Raw genomic sequence first — 20823 nt, forward strand, 5'->3', positions numbered from 1 at the left:
ATGCTTATCACAGCTTCATTCCCACCTTCAGTAACTCTTCTTTAACCCCTTCCCACCCAGGTCTTTCTTTCCAAGCTTGCCTTCTATATTAGGGTTCTCAGGCGTTGTAACAAACTGTCAAAAGCACATGTCTTTAAAAGTTTTCAAAATTGGGCACTGGAGAGATGCCTGAGCAGTTAAGAGCACTGGCTCTTCTTCCAGAGGACTCAGTGTGAGGTACAGGTAAGCCACGAGTCACGTGGCAAAGTACAGACTAATAGAAATGGATTAATTTAAAGTGGAAGAACTAGATAACAAAAAGCCTGCCACGGCCATACAGTTTGTAAGCAATATAAGTTTCTGTGTGTTTACTTGGTTGGTTCTGAGCGTCTATGGGCCTGGCAGGTGAGAGAGATTTGTCCTGACTCTGGGCCAGGCAGGAAAGCTCTTAACTACAACCCAGGTTCAATTCCCAGCACCCACATGGCAGCTCACAACTGTCTGTAACTCCAGTTCCAGGGTACCGACACTCTCAAACAGACAGATATGCAGGCAAAAACACCAATGCACAGAAATAAACTTTTTTTTTTTTTTCAAAACAATTTCAAAATTTTTTTCATAATTTCTTTCTTCATGTTTCGGATGGTTCTTTCTGGAGGCCATGAGAGAGAGTGTGTTCTGTATCTTTCTTCTAGTTCTTGGTGGTATGCTGGCAGTCTTTGGTGTTTCTTGACTTACAGACACAAATAACCATGACCTCCTCTCCATCTTAACACAGTGTTCCCCTGTCTGCTGTGCATGTGTTTCTAGTCAGCTCACCATCCTGCTAATCACAGGGGAAAGAACCCTTGTCTGGGGAAGCACATGCACTGGGGTGTAGGCTTTTGGAGAGACACAATTCATTCTGCACTCCAGCATCGGACCTGCTTACACTCAGGCGAAGCCACCACAGAACTCCGGAGCCTCTTCTCTCCCAAACGCCCCGTTGTCATTATCCAGTGGTAATACTTTCATCACCTCACTTCACTCAGTCATCTCGTTAGGAGGCTTGGGAGCCTCGTGGTCTCTGCCCCTGTGCCTATCTCTGATGTCTGCTCCTGACCACGGCAGCCACTGTGGCCCCACCTGATGTCCTTAGTTCTTTCTTCTGTGTCTGCTCGTACAGGTCCCTATCTGGTTTGGGCCTCCTGTACCTGAGGTATTAGTCAACCCTGTCTGGTCTCTCCTTTAAATTCATCTTTCCCATCGGTCCTTCTTAAGCAGAGACATGATCCCGACTTTAATCTCAAAGTGTGGAGTCATTTCTTCTGGTAACGCCATGGAGGTCTGTCTCCTGACTTGGATTTCTGGCATGACAGCTCGGACTGTTTGCTTGCTCTTCATGATGTCCTCTGTGTGCACAGTACATTCTTCTGTTTTCACCTGCTGCTGTGTCCACATGCAACGTCCTCTTTTGCCATGTCCCCTCTGTGGTACAAAATGCCAGAAGCTAATTATTTCAGTTTCCTCAAAGGCCAAATGGGTTTGAGAGAAACATCTCTAAAATCTAGTTGTTTTTGAAAAATGTGTTTTAAACATCATGTCTTTGTGAAGCCCTTCCCAGTTCTTCCATGGAAAAGAAGGTGCCTTTTTCTCGGGCCCCGTATGCATTATTTCTTTTGCTCTTTGCATGTGACGCCTGTATTCCTGGAGTTATATGCACTCATGATGATCTCCTGACAAGAATGTTTGAGTCTTGTCTGCTTCCTTTCTCATCTCCCACCTTCCCCTTGTGAGACCTGGAGCAGAGGATGAAGTGTTCTGGGCAGGTATTTTCTTGAAATACTTGTTCCAGAATGTTCCATGCATTCTGAAGAATGTGCTTTGGAAGGTGAATCGCAGGGAAATGATGGATGGAACATACTCTGAGATTTCCTTTCTTTGTAGCATTTATTGTGGTCAGGTAACATTCTGGGGAACAGCCAAGGTTACTTTGTAACACTGTATACAAATGTGTTCTCTCTGTAGGAAGTTTTGGAGGAATCAAGTGTTCTGTGAAACATATGGAAATATCCCAGTTTTCTTTCTTCCCTTATCCCCTCCAGAGACTCGGACTTTCACAGTGTATTAGTGGAATATTTGGGCTTTTATAATGTAACTCATTGGTGAAAGACCTTTGTTCCTAGGAAGCCTTTTATGGACCTCTTTCCTCTTTTCCAATCATGGTGTCCTGGCCTTTCATGCTCTTCTTGAAGCATACGTTTGGTCATGTTGTGACATACCTCAGAAATTCCCCCTCACTCCTTTTTGGGAGAATGTTCTAGTCCTTTTCTTGTCTTTAAAGCTACCTCTGGTCCTCCAGCATACTGTTCTCCTTTATGGAAGTCAATGTCCAGGAAAAATCAATTACAATGATCATTTCCTTGTACATGCCCTACGTGTGATCCCGTCTCGGGTTCCTCCAGGTTTTCTGCACAGCTGAATTTTACTTCTTTTTTAATGCCCAGTTCTGGCTTCATTTTGGTCACAAAGCTTTTCTTATAAATTATTTTAGTGTGTGTGTGTGTGTGTGTGTGTGTGTGTGTGTGTGTGTGTTTGTGTGTGTGTGTGTGTGTGTGTGTTGTGTGTTGCGTGTTGCGTGTGTATATGTGTGCATGCAGGCAGACATAAATACAGAGGCTAGAAGAGAGCACTGGATTCACTGGAGCTGGAATTAAAGGCCACTGTGAACCACCTGATGTGGGTGCTGGGAACTGAAATTCAGTCTCTGGAAGAGAAGCAAGCTTCCTTACCTGCTGTACTGTTGTACAGGGCGAGTCCCCCCTTTTTATTGTCTGCCAGAAATCTGCTCTTTGTATTGGTCCCTGCATTTGGATTTATCTTTCCTGTGTCCTGTCCCCAGACTAAAGCTATCTGCTCTCCCGGAACCAGGTATTTCCTGAGCCACACTACTGGCCTGATCTACCCTTTGTAGCATCCCTGCTCCATGTGTGGTCAGGAGCTGCCAGTAATGAGTGGGCACTTAGGGGTCAGCTGCATGCAGTGCAAGGCGGTTAACAGCGAACAGAGCCACTTCTCTCTGTCACCATCACTTTAAAGCACCCCAGCTTTAATCACAGAACCCAACAATGTGCCGAGGGAAGATTGAGGTCTCAAGTGCAGAGGAGGAGACAGATAAATTAGACATCACAGTGCAGTCAGTATTTGTCCATGTGCTCCACCGCCCTCCTTCAGTTTCTGCGTACGATTGCCTCACATTGGATGCTCGAGCACATGCTGAGTGTTGATGTGTTAATTTGGATTTTACAGATCGATAATGGCAGCTGATTTTGTTCCTTTAGTGTATGGTTGTATGGTTTTATTTTCTACAGTGGACTGACTTTGTGTCTTTGCTTATTTTATGTTACAGATTAATATCCTTCCAAGAATTTCTAGCATTTGAATCTGTCCTGTGTGCTCCAGATGCCTTGTTTATGGTGGCCTTCCAGCTGTTTGACAAGGCCGGTAAAGGAGAGGTTACTTTTGGTAAGGAACGTGATGGTGGGAGCGCTTCTTTGTTTTAGGAATGAAAATGTCCCATACTCACTCTTTTTTTTTTAAACATGTTTTTTCTTTTACTGAAAATAGATTTTTTTTCTCATATAATATGTCTTGATTATGGTTTCCCCTCCCTCTACTCCTGCCAGTTCCCCCACAGCCCCTCCATCCAGAGCCACCCCTTCTCTGTCTCATCAGAAAATAGATTTCTAAGGGATAATAGTATGGTAAGGTAGGATATGATAAAATAAAATATAGCACCTCAAGTTAGACAAAACGAACAGAAGGAAAGGGTCCAAGAGAAGGCACAAGAAACAGACCCACTCGTTTATACACTCAGCAATCCCATAAAAACTCTAAACTGTAAGCCATAGTACATACACAGAGAACCTGGTGCAGACCTGTGCAGGCCCTGTGCCTACTGCCTCAGTGTCGGTGAGTTCATGTGAGCTTTGATCATGCTGATTTAGAAAGCCTTGTTTTCTTGGTGTCCTCCATCTCCTCTGCCTCATATACTCTTTCGGCCTCCTTTTCCTCAGTGTTTTCTGAGCCCTGATGGGAGGGATTTTATGGAGACATCCTATTTAGGGCTGAGTGTCCCAAGGTCTCTCACTCTCTGTATAATGTCTGGCTGTGGCTCTCTTTACTTGTTCCCATCTGCTGCAGGAGGAAGCTTCTCTGGTGATGGCTGAGCAAGGTACTGATTATGAGTGTAGCAGAATGTCTTAGGGGTCATTTCATTTTTTCTTTTCATTGCCCCCCCCTTTTTTTTTAAAGAACAGAAATATTTGGTTTTGCCCTAGGTCCTTGTGCTATCCGTGGGTTGTTTCATCTTGTGCAATGGGCCTTCAGTCAAATCAGATATTGGTTGGTTACTCCCACACGCTTTGTGCCACCATTGCCCTAGCATATCTTGCAGGCAGGACACCACTGTAGATCAAAGGGTTTGTGGCTGGGTTGGCCCACACACATTCTTTTAAGAAGTAACATGTTCTTAAACAGTGATACACTGGGATCTGGAGCTCATATGCCTTCCTGGTTGCAGAGGAAGGACTCTGCTCTGGCTTACATTTAATACTTCGCTTTAGTTTCTAGGTGGGCACCAGTGTTCCAGGACTCCTTGTGCAGTCACAGAAGGTGACAGCTAGGAAGAACTTTTGTCCCCTTTCCTCTCTGTGAGCTGTGCTTTCCAATTGCCTGGGGGAATGATGATTATAAGCCGTCTACCACTGCAAGCTCCCATACACCCAGTACTTCTTGTGGTCACCCTGTCCTCACAGAACTGTTTGCTGGTTGTGAGTGGTTCTGAGTACTCTGAGCTTTGAACTGGTCCTCTTCAGCTGCTGTGCACATGGTGCTTTCCCAGTGGCAGCCTTTTTTATATTTCAAAAGGCAAGTGCATCTTCATGAAAGTTTATTGCAAAGCTATAGAAAACCTTGAAATCTTCTGAGTTTAGAAGAGGAAGACCTGGAGGTGCTCAGGCTGGAGTAAGCTCTTCTTTAAAGAAGCTGGCTAATGAAGTTCTGGAAAGTTCCATGAGTGCCTCGGACTGAGATTTCTGCAAACCTGCTGTACCTTTGCCTAGATAGAAGCTTGGGGCCGGTCCCTTGAGCATGTGAGTTGTACTTTAGGGAAGTGGCAATGTATCTGTGTGAGTTTTCTTATCCCTGTGACCACATAGCCAACCAAAGGTAACTTAATAATGAAAGCACTGATTTTTTGCTCACAGTTTGAGATAGGAGTCCATATGGGGAAGGCATTGAGGCGGGAGCATGTAGCAGCTCATCACTTTGTGCCTACAGTCAGGAAGCAGGAAGTTGAATGTCAACACTCCACTAATTTTCTTCTTTTTATTTAGTCTAAGACTCCAGGTGGGATAGTGCCACCCACATTCAAGGTGGGTCTCCCCCTTTTCAGTTAAATATTTCTGGAAACACCCTCAAGATACATCCAGAAGAGTGTTTCCATGGTGAGTCTAAAGATAGTCAAGTTGTTATGAAGATTAATGATCACAGTGCCCATTTTACATGTTGGATTCTGTCTCTAATTTGTTCAGACTTCTTGGGTGTGCCTTGGTATTTTGTGGGCAGGGCACAGATAAGGGACAAATACAGAAGATGTCACACAGCACAGGTTCTCAACCAAGCAGACTTAGCCACCATCAACTTTGCTATTTTTGTCCCTATGAGTAGTTGTGTCCATTTCTTATCAAAAGTGGAGCTAAGAACGCCATAGGCAGGATAGGTTCATTGGTTTATTGTGTTGACCTTTGGCTCTGCATCTGTTCCTCTGTGCTCATTTGTCACGACAGAGCAGTCACCCAGTTCCCCCAGCAGCACTGCCCACACAACTTCCAGTGGAGCAGTGCTGAAAAGGTACTGCCAGAGCTTTCATCCAGTGAGCACCAGCTCGGGGTGACACGGAGACCAGTGGGAGCTGGTCTGATGACAGGGCTATGGTAGTATTGCCACACAGTATATTGCCTCTTTGACTTCCTTTGTTCTACAACTCTGAGTAGAAATGGGAGGAAGCTGGGTTGGGGTGAAGAGAGTAAGGAATGAACTCCTTGATACATAACATCCTTTTCTTCCTAGGGACAAATTGGCAAGGGATATTGGTGGCAGCTGCCATGCTAGGGGCCCTGGTGGAGGAGGTATCAGTTACTGTTCTTGTTACCGTGACCACGGACTTGGCTGAAAGAAAGTTGAGGAGAGAGTTACTCTGGCTTAAGTTCCGGGGGTGGGGGTGAGTACAGTCTACAGCAGGGAACACATGGTGCAGGAGTTTGATGTGGCTAGGTATACTGCAGCCACAGTCAAGAGGCAGAGAGCTGACAGGAAGTGAGGCTGGACCCACACCAAGGTCCACCCTGATGACGTACTTCCTTCAGTGAGATTCTACTTCCTACACGTTCTACCAACTTTTGGAACAACACTGCCAACGGAGTCCAGGTCTTTAAACACACAAGTGTGTGACAGACATTTCCCATGAAGTGAACAGACCAGACTCTCACCAGTGCAGGGGCAGATGTTAGGACAGGAGAAGCAGGGGTAGGGTAGCAGACAAGAGTCAGCTATGGATTTAGAAAGGACAGAGGTATGAGGTTTATGGATGGCTGAATGATTTTAGCTTTTTGAACTTTATTTTCTCATCTGTAAACCTGAGGCAGTGCCTCCCATTTCCAGAGCACATGAAAAACATCACCACATATCGGGTATTGAGTAAAGGACCCTCCCCCTGCTATCTCAGTTACTTTTCTATTGCTGTGGTAATGCACCATGATCAAGGGACTTTGTAGAAGAAAGAGTTTAATTTGGGGCTTATGGTTTCAGAGGTTGGAGTCTATGGTGACATCTCAAGGACATGGTTGTAGGAACCATGAAGAACTGATACTTTGATCCCTAAGCAGGAGGTAGTGATCGGGACAGAGACAGAGGCAGACAGACAGACAGACACACTGAAATGGCTCCCAGTCTTTTGAAAACTCAAACCAGTGACACACCTTCTCCAACAAGGCCACACCTCATAATCCTTCCCAAACAGTTCCACCAACTGGGGAACAAGTATTCAAATAGATGAGCCTCTGAGGACCATTCTCACTCAAACTATGGTACCCAGTTTCTATTTATCTTATTCTTTGGGAAGTCTTTTGATCTAGTAGTGTTACTGTTGGTCCATCTGCTGTGTGCTGAGCACTATCTCTCAGGCCATCTGAGACTGGCAATCCCAATTTTAGGATGTTTCACCACATTCTATTTATACCATCAGTTGCCCCTCTCCCACTACCCTGTCCTTACATAATTTATTGCCTATATCATCACTTAAATACAATGACATGTTGTCTACTTTATGATAAATCCATTAGGAGCTCTCCTACAGGTCTCATTAATATATGGCTTGGGTCTTCTGAGCCATTGACCCCCAGATGATTCTAGCAAAGATAAATGCACGGTACTAAGGTACCCAGATGACAATTGAGCTGCAGATTAATATCCAAGTTCAAACATTCATCCCAGGTAGGGCAGTCATCAAATGTAGGTATGGCTAACTAACTTTTAGTCCAGGGAAACAAAGTCAAATGGGATGTGGCAGCCTAGGGACTTTTGGACAACAGGTGCTGTAAGAAGTTAGCCATGTGTTCTAGGAAATTCCTCATAAATTTGAAGAAATAATAACAGCCAGGCAGCCACACAACATTGGACAGACCAGGAGGACTTCCCTACTCAGTCCTGATGTCCTGAGCCCAAAGCCCTCAGAGAACAGAAGTCCAGATACACAGCCTGCCTGGCTGTCTACATGAGCTCCTTTGCAGTGCCGGGAGTGGCTGTCTTACCTGCTCACGTCCTTATCCCTTAGACGTCCCTTGTTCTAGAATGACCCCTGTGCGGTTTTGGAAGTGATGAATGGCGATGGTGAGGAGAGCAGGAGGCTCCATGTTGACTTCCCAGATTGGCTCTGTCCACTGTGGTGATCACAGAGGGTCGTTGATTTCACACTGCACTGTGGTCAATTGGAGCTTCTCCCAGAACCGGGGACGGCTTAAGAGTGCTCTCCCCCCCTCCCCCTGCCCCACACCCCATTCTTGCACTTCATACAGGCTGAGAGCAGATGCACCCTACATCTCTTTTGTGGATAGGGTTTCCACAGGAGATTTGCTTCTGCAGGTGGGGTCAGGGTCCACCAGTGTTTATCATCAGTGGCCATGCGCCTGCCTTCGGTAATCCTGATACTCACCAAAGTCAGTGTGACAGGTTATCAAAAGTCATGTTTCCATAAAGCCTTTCCCTGTTTCTTGAGGCCTTGTTTCCATTTCTCATATTTTAATGAAATTTATATGGTGTTGCCATTGTCCATATCAGAAGAGAACAGAGCAGTGGTGGGAAGGACAGATTGCATTCATCACTGTCAATCACTTGAGTTTGCTTGTTTTTAAAGTTAATGTGAGTGGGACAACACCAAAGATACTCCTTTAAGAACATTGGCTGGTGGTGAATGGGTCATTCTCATTTTTGTTTTGAGATTACAGGGACCTGGGTAGAAGAAAAGCGATCTTGTGTTGGCTGGGACAGAGGACTAGAGGCAGTGGCGGGGCCAGGGAGATGGGTTAGATTCTGGGTCTGTTTTGTTGCTTGTGTGTGTGCGTGCACATACATGCCCACGCCGCAGAGTACTTGTAGGAGTCAGGTCCCTCCTTTCACCATGTGATTCCCAAAGATCAAACTCAATTTGTCAAGTGCCTTGACCATCTTGACCATCTTGCTGACCCAGATTCTGGGTATATTTGTAAGAGAGAATTTGTGGGCTTCTTTGATAGGCTGGATGTGATGTGTTTGAGAGAGCAAGTGAACAAGAAGGCAGTTGAGAGTGCCAAGGAGAGAGAGCCCAGAACAGAATGATTGTGCAGTGTGGCCGGGGCCGCAAGCCACAGGAAAACGAAATGGAATTCAGCTACTATCACAAAAGCTACTGCTTGGAAAAGTCAAGGACTTCTCCAAAGGCGAAGCCATGGCTTAAGTCTAGATGAGCTGGGCGGTGGTGGCGCACGCCTTTAATCCCAGCACTCGGGAGGTAGAGGCAGGCGGATCTCTGTGAGTTCGAGGCCAGCCTGGTTTACAAAGTGAGTTCCAGGAAAGGCACAAAGCTACACAGAGAAACCCTGTCTTGAAAAACAAAACAAAACAAAAAAGTCTAGGTGATATTTTAGCTTTTGTATGTATATTAGCTGGTTCCTGCAGTGATTTTCTTATAATGCTATGCGCGCTTCTTAGAACTCGTAATAGTGTATTTATCTAAAATACCTATCAAGTATCCAAGGCCAAATGAAACAACACCTGTCTCCTAGGTCAGGTGGATAGCTTTGTTTCTTGTGCCATTTAGGGTGAGACCCTCCTTTCTTACACACCCTTACTAAGAGACCCCTAACTTCTTACTTAACCACTTCTAGAAATGTAGACTGAGCACACAGACCCCCCTATTGATATACTAACTGGTCATTAGCACTCAGCTGACCTCCTCTTTTACTATTCCCATTTTGGGTTGCAAAAGAAAGCCTGACAGTCACTGCCTGAGGACAATTCTTACCTACCTTTATGACCCCATAAGAATTCAAGCCTGATGACTTTGCTCTGGCAGGGGATCATCGCAATTGCTTGGGTTTATAACTGAACACCTCAGGGACTTGAGAGGACCTAGAGGTACAAGGAGATGGAGAGGGAGAGAGGAATGGAGAACTTGAGGACAGAGAACTGAGAGAGATAAGGAGGATTTTGATCAGAGAGAACGTGTGGATGAGATGGAAGATGAGGAAGAGCCAGATGGGGAAGTCCTAGCTGGGTAAGAACGAGATGAGAAGGACAGGATTAAGACGAGAGAATTAAGATAGAACTTAGAGGGAGCAGCAGATAAAGGTGGAGAAATCAGGCAAGAAAGGAGCTAGGCACGAGAACAGAACTGAAGCTGTGTAGATAGGATGTTATCTCAGAGGAATACAGTAGATGGACAAAGAGCTTGGTGTACTTAAATTCTTTTCCTGAAAATAATCCTCGCTGTTTGTAGTTTCTCTCCTCAGCCCCTGGGAAGTATATTATTAAGGCTGGTCCTTTTAATATTATACAAGAGACCGGATCCAATGGAAGCTGAGAGAGGGAAGACTGTGTGGGGCCTGGTGGGAGGAACAGGAACAGGGTTGTCCCCCCCCCCCCCCCCCACACACAGTAGTTCCTGCCTATTGTTTTCTAAGCAAGCATGTAGGCATTTAGACCCAGAGTGTGGGAGCTGAGAGATGGAATTTGGGGGAGGGGCTTAGCATATCAGTGGTTCAAGCCACTGGCCCAAATGCTGTGAATGGGTGGAACTGTTAACTCCTGAGTCCTTACTGTGTTGGGCTAGAGGTAGAGGACCAACACTTCCTCCTCATGGAACTTGTATTCTAATGGAATGGAAGGAGCTCACTCTGAAAAGTTATCGCCTCTACGTGGGTGGAAAGGATGGAGGCCATTCAAGTAGGCTGCTTGAGTATGGGAGAGGGAGTGTGGGAAGGTAGATTTTTGGCACAGAATGAGATTAAAAGGTATAGATATAGAGATGTGAATGGGCCTGTAGAGAAGGAGAAATCCTGTAACATCAACTACAGGACCCTGGGCAAGAGTTTATCTTACAGGAGAGGCAGTTGGGGACTAGTGCTGGTCCTTCATAGAACTCGTTTAGGACCATGACGATGCTTCGAATGAGCAGGGGGTTGAATGGGACAAGGCCTCAAACACATCTGCCTACGGCCTTTGTATGTGGGAAGCAGGGAGATGAAGCCTCTCGTGTGTGAGTAGGAAAGCTGGCCTACATTGTAGGTTCCTGGCCAGAGAGGGTGAGACCCTGCCTCAAAACCAGAACAAAACAAGTCCCAGAAACCAGTTCAGTCTTGCCCTGTTATTAGAAAGTGCTTTTGTCCTTTAATTTTTACATCAAAAGATGTTGTTTATTTAATTCAGTGTTTCCTGTACATGTTAATAAGGGTCATGTGGAAAGGACTCTGTTAGGCAGCCATAAAGCATATAAGCCCAAGTTTATTAAGGTCCTGACAAGTCCTGCAGGAAAAAGAAGTCTATTTAACTTTGCTTGAACCAGCATTTGAGACACAAGGTGGTACATGGCCTTTCTGTCCTGTGTGTGTGGCACACTATGCAAAACCCATAAAACTGAGATCATGGCTAACCTAGCTCATTCTTAACTCCACACTGTTGCTTTTCGACTAACTGACTCTCTGACATGCATGACATGTAGAGGGACCCTCCCTGGATTCATGGTTAGCCTCAGTCTCTGGATCCCCATAGTGACAAACGTGAAATCAGTACACACTGGGACGATAGGCCAGCCAGATGACATAAGGAAGTTTGTCCCTGGCAGGGGAGGTTGCAGGAAGGGATGAGAGTTAACAGTGTGGGAACAGGAACTGTCAGAGGGGAGCTCACACACTTCAGGTAAAGGCAGACTTTGTAAAAGCCTGGGACATCCTCAGGATCGAGAGAGATGGGAAACTCGAGGCATCTTTTTTAAAGCTCAGCGGGAAAGAAAGTCATTGTGACCACCTTTGTTAATACTGATTTTTGATTTGGCATTTCATAAAGGTAATAATACTTTGTTGAAAGAAATCTAGTGTCCTACAGTAAGTAGATTTTATGCGGAGGTGAAGGTTCCTGCTCATTGCAGCAGGGCTAAGATTCCAGGTAAAGACAGCATGATTTTGAAAGCAGATTCCTCCACATTGATAGTGAGCGTGCCCTAGCTGGAGCATCCTGTCAGCGTAGACACTGTTCAGAAGCTGTTCCAGTTCATTGGGTCAAAAATCCGCCATTTACCAGAAGCTAAATACGGATTTGCACGATTGACCATAATGGCTTCAATTTTGAAAGATAGTAGTATCAGAGAGCACTTCCAGTTGGTGGGATAATTTGAGACTCGCCCATGCTCAAATGGCTAAAACATTGTACCTTTTGCTGCTCCATCACTCCATTTTAAAAATAGGGACATTCTTAAAAAAGGGCAGGCTTGTTGAGAAGGTGGAAGAATGTCAATTGAAGAGTAAATCACAACAGCCATGTGGAGTCACTCTTAGTTAACCATGGGCGTAGAGGTTAACCATTCTTCACAAGGGTCTGGAGAGGTTAGATTGGGGGTCCCTACCATCTGTCTGTCCATTTGTTCATCTGCCTGTCCATCCATCTTTGCACATACGTGTGTGCATGTGTGCATGCCCCTGTGTGTGCAAGATGAACGCTGAAGAGAGCTTGTTCATGAGAAGGAAGGTGTAGAGAACAGAACGCTAAGCTGCTACCACTAAATCCTGAAGCTTGGAGCTGTGGGGAAATTTGACTATTTTAAACTGTACAGCTCATTTAAAAATAGTAAAATTATACCATTATTCTTTCAGTATGAGAGAGAGAGATAAAAATACAGTTTTTCTAAATTGGAAAATTCGCTGTAATCTTGCTGCTAATGACTGATTTCTTCCAACAGTTGCAAGGCAGATTTGCTCTGATAGGTGGATAAAGGAAACAAAATCAAGAGCATATTGGAAGTTCTTAGAGAAAATTACAGTTTAGGTATATGTTGGGGGTGGATAGTTAGACGTTTTAATTGAAATAAAACAGTTTCATACTAATATGGGCTCGCTGTGGGTGTGCTTTTGTAGCACATCTGCTCTGAAGCCGTTAAGTAGGGTTAAATGTATGGTAATGCTTTTGTGAGAAAATTATTTTTGATAACATCCGTCTAAGGAAACTAGCTTAGGAATTTTTTTTAAACAATATAGTTATTATGCTTGCATTTACAGAATGAATTAGGATTCTTACACTGTTGAAAAATTTCGGAGCTTTAGAGTTGCTTGGTTGTGCTCCTTACCGGTGATGAAAGGTAATGATAATTGACATAGCAGATGATGAAAGCAGGCACATCTGGAGATTGACCACAGTCCGCTGCTCCCCTCTGAACACACTTTAAGTGACTTGCTTGGAAGGCTGCTGACCTTCTTAGTCTGCTATAAGAAAAATACTTCTTCTAGCAGATACATGGGAAGCCTCTCAGGGCCTCTTTGTTGCTGTTTGAAGTTGAGCATGGGAGAGGCCAATTATATCTCGTGCTAGATCTCTGCTGGCCCTTTGCGTTTTGGCCACATGGTTCACCAACATTCACTCTAGTGATTTATGGTGTGTTGTGCTTGAGCATTTGTAGATACCTGGGATCTTGGAATAGGGTTCTTATCCAGGAGGCTGACCCTGGGGTCTTACTGTGTTTGCACATGGTGTTGGTAAAACTGTGGACACTCTGGCTCCAGCTTCCATGGGCTGATTCTGAACGTTTGGGTGTGAAGCTTGGGAATGTGTTTTAAACATGCTCGCCTAGGGAATGTAGTTCATACTTCAGGTGAACAATAGCTGGTATCACTCATTCTTCCACGCATGAGAGGGCCCACTGGGGGAAAGGTGACTGGCTTCATAGAAACCACAGCCTGTCTTCTGGCACTACAGGAGTGTTCTTTCCAGAATGTCACATGACTTTCAGTTAGGGTAGCTCTGTTCCTCTCAAGGTGTAAAACTGGAAGAGTTTTAAATCATACTTGACTGTTAAATATGCTGACATCATAAGTGGTTTCACTCACTAGAGCTCAGCTTGACTGCATGTGTACTTTTTTTTTTTTTTTTAAGATCTGCATCACCACTGTATGTATGTGTTCAAAATAACAATAGAAAACTTAGTAAGATCTTAAAGAAAACTCATTTTCAATGTGAAGTACTCCATGCTTACTGTTTTAATGATATCCATATTCTTCCTAGACGTTCCTTGAGTGAGCCTCTGTTGTAACCAGCATACTCTTTTTCCTCTTCAGACTCTTGACTGTGATTAATGTAAAAAGTCACTTGGTAGAAGGGTTGGAAATGGAGACATATTGGGGCACATGACAAAGACAGTCCGTGTCCGCTCAGTCTAGTGTGTGACTTAGGCTGCCAATTCAAGTTCATCTTGTGCAGTGTTTGGAGCTGTGTCCACGTAAGCTGTCATTAGCCATCGCAGCAGGTGAAATATTACTTCTCATAGAAACACCACAAATTTTCTTTGAGGACTAAGATTTAGAGAAAGCAAGGAACCCTTCAGAGAGAAGGTGAGGGCATCCACAGTTCTCTTGACTCTGAAAAGGGCTGACTTTGGTGTTTAACAGAAGCATCCTTTTTGTATTTATTGTATTAATAGACTTTTTAGGATCAATAGGAAAGATATTATGGTTTAGTGTTTGGAATAATATGGCTTGATGAATCTTTTTTATCTTAATGGAAAACTTGTTTTCACTGATTTGAGGCTTCGAAAAGTGAATCTTCTAGAAATTAAAGAGACTTAATTTAGTTATTCTGTATGGAAACAAAGATGTAGAAAGTTAAAATTTGCATAAGTGAAGACCTTGATGATTTCAGATTATAGTGTGGTGGAGGTTAAGGAATAAAAGCCCATAGAAATTTGTAAAAAACAAATTCAGTCTAACCACTTAATGGCATGTGCAAGTAATTTGCTAATTAAATATTTCTAGTATTTGAAAGATCTTCAAAGTAAAGAGTGGAGGTTCTTAATCTTTCTTAATTTCATACTTTAAGAAACATAATAGAAAATTACGTAGAATTTGATCACTTTTCATTCAAAATTTCAGCATGTGAGTTCAAGGAAGGATGGATTTTAAGTATTGCAGGCAAACTGGTGTCTTTTGAGAGATGTATGAGCTATGATATTTCCAAAGTACACCCTGCTTGACTTTAAAAAAACTGTCTGTAAATATTTGGTGCCCAAATAATAACTTTTGGTATAATTAAGACTTTGGGTTTGGAGTTTGCTATCTTAATGGTCACCTCACTTCCTATGTGCAGAACATTGTAGTTGGCATACACAACTCAAGGAACTCCAAGATAGGCATTTCATTCCACTTTAAAGACTTAATATTAAGTTAAGCAGTTTCCCCGGTGGTAGCTATTAGTCAGAGGTGAATCTGTAGCAGTCACTTAGTTTTTAAAAGTGCTTTATTGAGATTTAAAATGCTCCCATTTATTCTTCCTAGCTACATAATTCTTTGGTTTTAAGTACAGTCACAGATTTGCACAACCATCAACACTTTGAAATTTAGAACATTTCCTCACCCTACCAAAGGAAACTGTATTTGTTAGCAAGCAGTCAACTATTTCTCCTCAGCACCTCATTGATTCTTTGGTTTTCTCTAGTCCAAGGCAACCCTGAATCTACTTTCTGTCTGTATCAATTTGTCTGTTCTTAGCATTGTTTTTAATGTTTATTTATTGTGTGTGTGTATGTCACACTGTGTGTGTGTGTATGTATGTGTATATGTGTGTAAGGTGTGTGTGTGTGTGTGTGTGTGTGTGTGTGTGTGTGTGTGTGTATGTATATCTGTGTGTATGACAAAGCACAACTTTCAAGAGTTAATTCTTTCCTGCTTTGTGGGAACTGGTGGTTGAATGCAGGTCATCAGCTTGGTGACAGGCACCTTTACCCACTAAGCCATCTTGCTGGGAGTTTATATAAATTAACTCATGGACTATGTGATCTGTTAGTACAGACTTCGTAGCATAATGTTTACAAAGTTCACCTATATGTTAGCACACTTGTCCACATGTTAACATACAATTATTTCTTTTTTAATTGTTGGATAGTGGTCCATTATATGGATTTAGCACATGTTGTTTAGCCTGTCAGTTATATATGTATATATATGTTGTTGTTACTATTTTTTGCCAATGAATAATATTGCTATGAACAGTCATGTACATACTGTGTGTGGCCAAGCAATTCCATTTCTTGAGACTGCACACGTGGACATAGCATTGCTAGGTCATACAGTGACTGGCTGTAACCTGTTTTTCACAGTGGCATTTTATATTTCCAGCAGTGTTTGAGAGTTCCAGTTTCTTCACATTCTCAGCAACACTTGTTATATTCCTCTTGGTTATGGCTGCCCTTGTTAAGTGTTAGCCATTGGTCTTCGTCCTCCTGATGCTAATGGTGCTGAACACCTTTTTGTGTACTTGTGGGTCATATTTACGTCGTTTTGAAAAAATGCCTCCTCAGTTCTTCTTCCCATTTTAAAACTGTCCTTTTATCTTTTGTCCATTTTAACTAGAATTGTCAGGGCTGGAAAGACACCTCAGTGGTTAAGAGTGCATTCTTGTTCTTGAACATGACCCAAGTTCAAGTCCTAGCACCAGCAGGCAGCTCACAATTGCCTGTAGCTTCAACTCCAAGGGATGTGATACCCCTCTGATCTCCCTGTACAAACATACATACACACACTGAATCATTAAAAAATAAAGATGAATTGACTTTATTTCTGAGTTGTGAGAGTCCTTTGTACATTCTAGATTTCCTTGTCGGACATGATTTCTAACCCACCACCCCTCATCTGGAAGTTATCTTTTTGCATTTTTGGTTGTATGCTTTAGAATACAAAAGTTTGATGTTGTTCAGTTTGTCCAGTTGTTCTTTCCTTTTTGTCGTTTTTTATATTTAGTCAACTGTTTCCTAATCCACCTCTTAACACCGTCATAGCTTTAGCTCTTGCATTCAGGTTTTTGATCTATCTTAAGTTGTAGGCAGTCAGTACTGAACTTGATTCTTTTGCAGGTAGAGGTCACTTATGCCTGTTTTTTGTTTTTTCCCCAGAGCTGAGGACCGAACCCAGGGCCTTGCACTTGCTAGGCAAGTGCTCTATCACTGAGCTAAATCCCCACCCCCAGTGCCTGTCCCTTGTTAAATAAGGGCTCAGTATTCTTGGCAGATTGTCAGTCATCTTCGTTGGAATCTACTAGTAGCAAGCACATATGCTTAACTAGATCTTGGTTTTTGCCTTGTTTTGTTTGTTAGTATGTCCTGTGTTGTAACCACAGTCTTGGTTTGCAGTAACTTTGTACTGACTGAAACCCAACTCTGATCTTCTGTTAGAAAATTTTTTGGACTCTTGTTGATTCCTTGAGTTCTTATATGCATTTGAGAATCCACTTGTCTGTTTCCTCAATAAGCCAGCTAGGATTTTGTGAGGGAATCTATATGTCACTTTGGGGAGTATGACAATTTACCACCAACTTTGGGAATGTACCTCCACTCTCCCATCACAATTAATTAATTTTGAGGCAGGGTCTCACACTGTAGCTCAGACCAGCCAGAACTCACTGTGTAGCCCAGGCTGGCCTCACATTTGCTTCAGTCTCCTGAGTGCTGGATTCTAGGTGTATGCCACAGCCCTTGCTTATTTTAAAATTTTGTAATATTTAGAGAATTGATTTTTTTTTGTATCTTGTATTAAATTTGGTAAGTCTTTTTGAGGATATTGCATATGGGATCATTTCCTTATTTTGTTTTTAAGTTATTCATATATATGTGTGTGTGTGTGTGTGTGTGTGTGTGTGTGTGTGTGTGTGTAAAAATACAATTGACTTTTTTATGCTAATCTCTGATCTTGCCAGACCAGCTTACTAGTATGAATGGCTTTTTAGTAGTAGAATCCTTAGGAGTGTATGTTTGTGTGTGTGTGTGTGTGTGTGTGTGTGTGTGTGTGTACACTTGTGTAAGAACAATTTATTGTGTGCCAGCTTTATAAGTCGTAAATCTTCTATCATAGGCTACTTGTTTCTGCAAGAAGTCTGCTAGGATTTGGGAGGGAATCTATACATAACTTATGGGAGGATGACCATTTATCTTGAGGGAAAAAATAATTGCTACTTTGTAGTTGTTCCCACCACTTTTAACACCAGATCTCACTCTGTAGCCTGAGCCAGCTTCAAATTTACAGTCCTCTGACCTCAGTCTCCTGAATGTTGGGCTTAGAGGCCAGCATCACTTTGCCCATTGTAATTATGTCTTTACAGTGTGAAAAGTGTAGCCGACGTTAAGCTGGAAACTGAAGAGCGGAGAAAACTCCCATAAATAAACTCAGAGGAACCTTAAGCTTGTTTGGTAGTCTTCACTTAAATAACTTCACCAGCTTGATGTTCCGATGAGAGCAAGAGGCCTTCCCCACACTTTGTGGCAGACTGAAATAACAGTGACCGTGTTGTGAGAGAGAAGCATTCTACTTGCTTTCACTTTTAGGAAGAGTAGCTGAGCTTAGAAAAGCATGCCTCTGTCTACTCTAAACCAGTGGTTCTCAACCTGTGGGTTGCCACCCTTTGAGGGGGTCATATGACCCTTTCACTGGGGTCACCTAAGACCACCAGAAAACACAGATATTTACATTGTACTTCATAATAGTAGCAAAATCACAGTTATGAAGTAACAGCAGTTCCTCACCTTGGGGATCACCGTGTGAGCAACGGTATTAAAGGGTCGCAGCATCAGGACCCTGTACGCTGTGCTGTGCTCCCATTATACAGCCAGGCCAGCTTGCCTTCTTTGCCTGATGGACCTTGCTCCATGGAGACGATTTGAGAGTCATGTTTCATGGCAGGAGAAGCCTCCACCTCCTTCTCACTGCTTTTAATATGCCAAAAACTCTCAGCTGTTGATTTATAAAGTAAGTAAGCAAGAAAATAGCAGAAAAAGTTTGGGCTTTCTCTTCTACCCTAAGACTTAAGGTTACTGGCTGGAGAGATGACTCAGTGATTAAGGGCACTGGCTACTGCTCTTAAAAAGGTCCTGAGTTTAGCCAGCCTTTAATTCCAGCCCTTGGGAGGCAGAGCCAGGTGGATTTTTGTGAGTTCGAGGCCAGTCTGGTCTACAGGGTGAGTTCCAGGAAAGGCACAAAGCTACATAAAACCCTGTCTCGAAAAACCAAAAAAAAAAAAAAAAAAAAAGTCCTGAGTTCAGTTCCCAGAACCCACATGGCAGCTCACAGTACCTCCAGTCCCACTGTACCTCCAGTCCCACTGGATGCAATGTCCTATTTTGGCCCTGCATGTACATGTTATACTAACACACAGGGAAAATCCCCATATACCCATACACATGCTATAAAAATAAATAAATCTAAAAATACCAAAAACAAACAAAAACCACCTTCATCTTAGCTCTAGAAAATTCTGGAAGGTCTGGAAATGGTGAGCGGTTAGTCATAGGATAGTCCTAAGTTGCATTCCTGGAAGCTTTTGTGGTAGAGCCCATCTAGCTATGGAAGCCAGGGTGTGGGAGCTTAATCAGCCGTCCATGTTGTTTTGTTTTGTTTTCCATTTTCTAGCTGTCAGATGAGGTACACTCTTCTCATTGCCTCATAAAACCTAGAGACTTCTTAAACAGTCGATGGCTAAATGATGCCGTTATCTGTGTCCCTCAGGAGAATACTGTCTGGGGCAGCATTTTCATGTTTTCTAAAGTGAGGGAGAAGTGCCACTAACCTACTGTAATGATTATACTTACAGATACTACTTCTGTGTGTAAACGCAAAGGCAAAATTTTAGAAAACGAATGACCCCAAGCCATTTGTTGAGGCAGAACAAAATGGTCAGACTTATGACCTCCAGAATAATTGTGGAGAAAATATGTGTGTATTTTTTAGGATGACAGAAATTAATTTTTGAAGGTTTCCTAAGAGTTCATTAGGTGGGAAAGGGAACAGAAAGGATCCTGTGTGCTTTGCACCTCACTGGCTGTGCTCCATCTACTGGCTTGGCAAGTTCACGCTGTGAGTGCTAATCCTGGTGGGCAGGTCAGGAGAGTGACAGTGACATTTTGTAGAATCTGTGCCAAGTGGCACATCATGACTCTAGTTCTTGCCTCCCCCACCCTCTCTATACTGAAGAGGGCTGTGTTCTTCCCAGAACATTCCTTCCTCCTTCCTGTAAATGCAACATCAAGTCTTAGGAATTTAAAACTAGCAGTATTTGCTGCATGGAAATGCCTTGACTATCTGGGGCAGGATCTGCCATGTCTCAGGGTGGCTTTGGGCTCAAATACTGTGTCCAAACCTTTGATTTGCCTCAAAAGAAATGAACTTCGCTTTCTGCTTCAGAACTCATGCAAAAGCACCCATGAATAAACTTACGGCACAGTCTTCAGGGCCGATATCAGAATTTAAAAAGTCTTTCCTTCCCATTTCTGTGCTTGCCTTCTTCAAACTCTGCTTCCTTGTTATAGAAACCCCCGCCCCCTTACAGTGATGATGCCCTTGGACTTGATCCTGATGAATTTAGTGGGGTTAGACTTAGGTTTAGCCCCTTACCTCCTGTGATGCACATTTCTCTCACAGAAGTGGGTGCAGTGCTCATACGCTCTGCTGGTTCGGAGTTGCAGTTAGCTCTCCATGACATCCATTTTACAGTAGCTGGTGTGTGATAACAGATAAGAAACAGGTAATTGGGCCACATTCTGAAGGCTACCTAGTGTTTCTGCCATCCAGTTTCAAGGAGTTAGCAGTCACATGGACCATGGAAGGAATGTCTGTCAATGCAGTGGCCCTCTGGCCTCCAGGGTCTATGCATGACTGATGTTGCACCTGATGGTTGTACTGTGCGATCTGGAAACCCTAGCTCTTTCTTTCATAATTGTTGGCTGTTTCAGGGGAGAGTTAACGATTAATGATGAGTGAATCTATTCCATAGCTTACTAAGCTCATTTTGCAAAAAGGTATTTTACCCTTGTGTCAGAAAAACCTTGGGGATGTTAGGGAACGTAGAGATTATTTCTCCTCTGTAGACCCGAAGGTCATTAGGAAGAGGGCTTTAGGATGAGCAGAGCACGACTACCAATGAACTCTTGGGAACTGATTACAGAAATAACTTTTCCTTAAGGGAAACCATAATGTTTCAGAAAACTACTGTGTCAACTAGTGTGCACTTTTGCTGACTGACTTCAGTTAA

General features: G+C 43.3%; 1 protein-coding gene across 2 annotated transcripts in view; it reads left to right on the plus strand.

Annotated features, from left to right (window-relative positions):
• Slc25a13 (solute carrier family 25 member 13) overlaps positions 1-20823 on the plus strand; it is a 180098-nt gene that overhangs the window by 67868 nt on the left and 91407 nt on the right. For both annotated transcript variants that reach the window (XM_036181810.1, XM_036181811.1), the window contains exon 4: positions 3368-3483. In XM_036181810.1, the coding sequence (XP_036037703.1) occupies positions 3368-3483 (116 nt within the window). The remainder of the gene's footprint in view (positions 1-3367; positions 3484-20823) is intronic.

The sequence above is a fragment of the Onychomys torridus genome, chromosome 3, assembly GCF_903995425.1.
Source record: "Onychomys torridus chromosome 3, mOncTor1.1, whole genome shotgun sequence".
Taxonomy (NCBI): domain Eukaryota; kingdom Metazoa; phylum Chordata; class Mammalia; order Rodentia; family Cricetidae; genus Onychomys; species Onychomys torridus.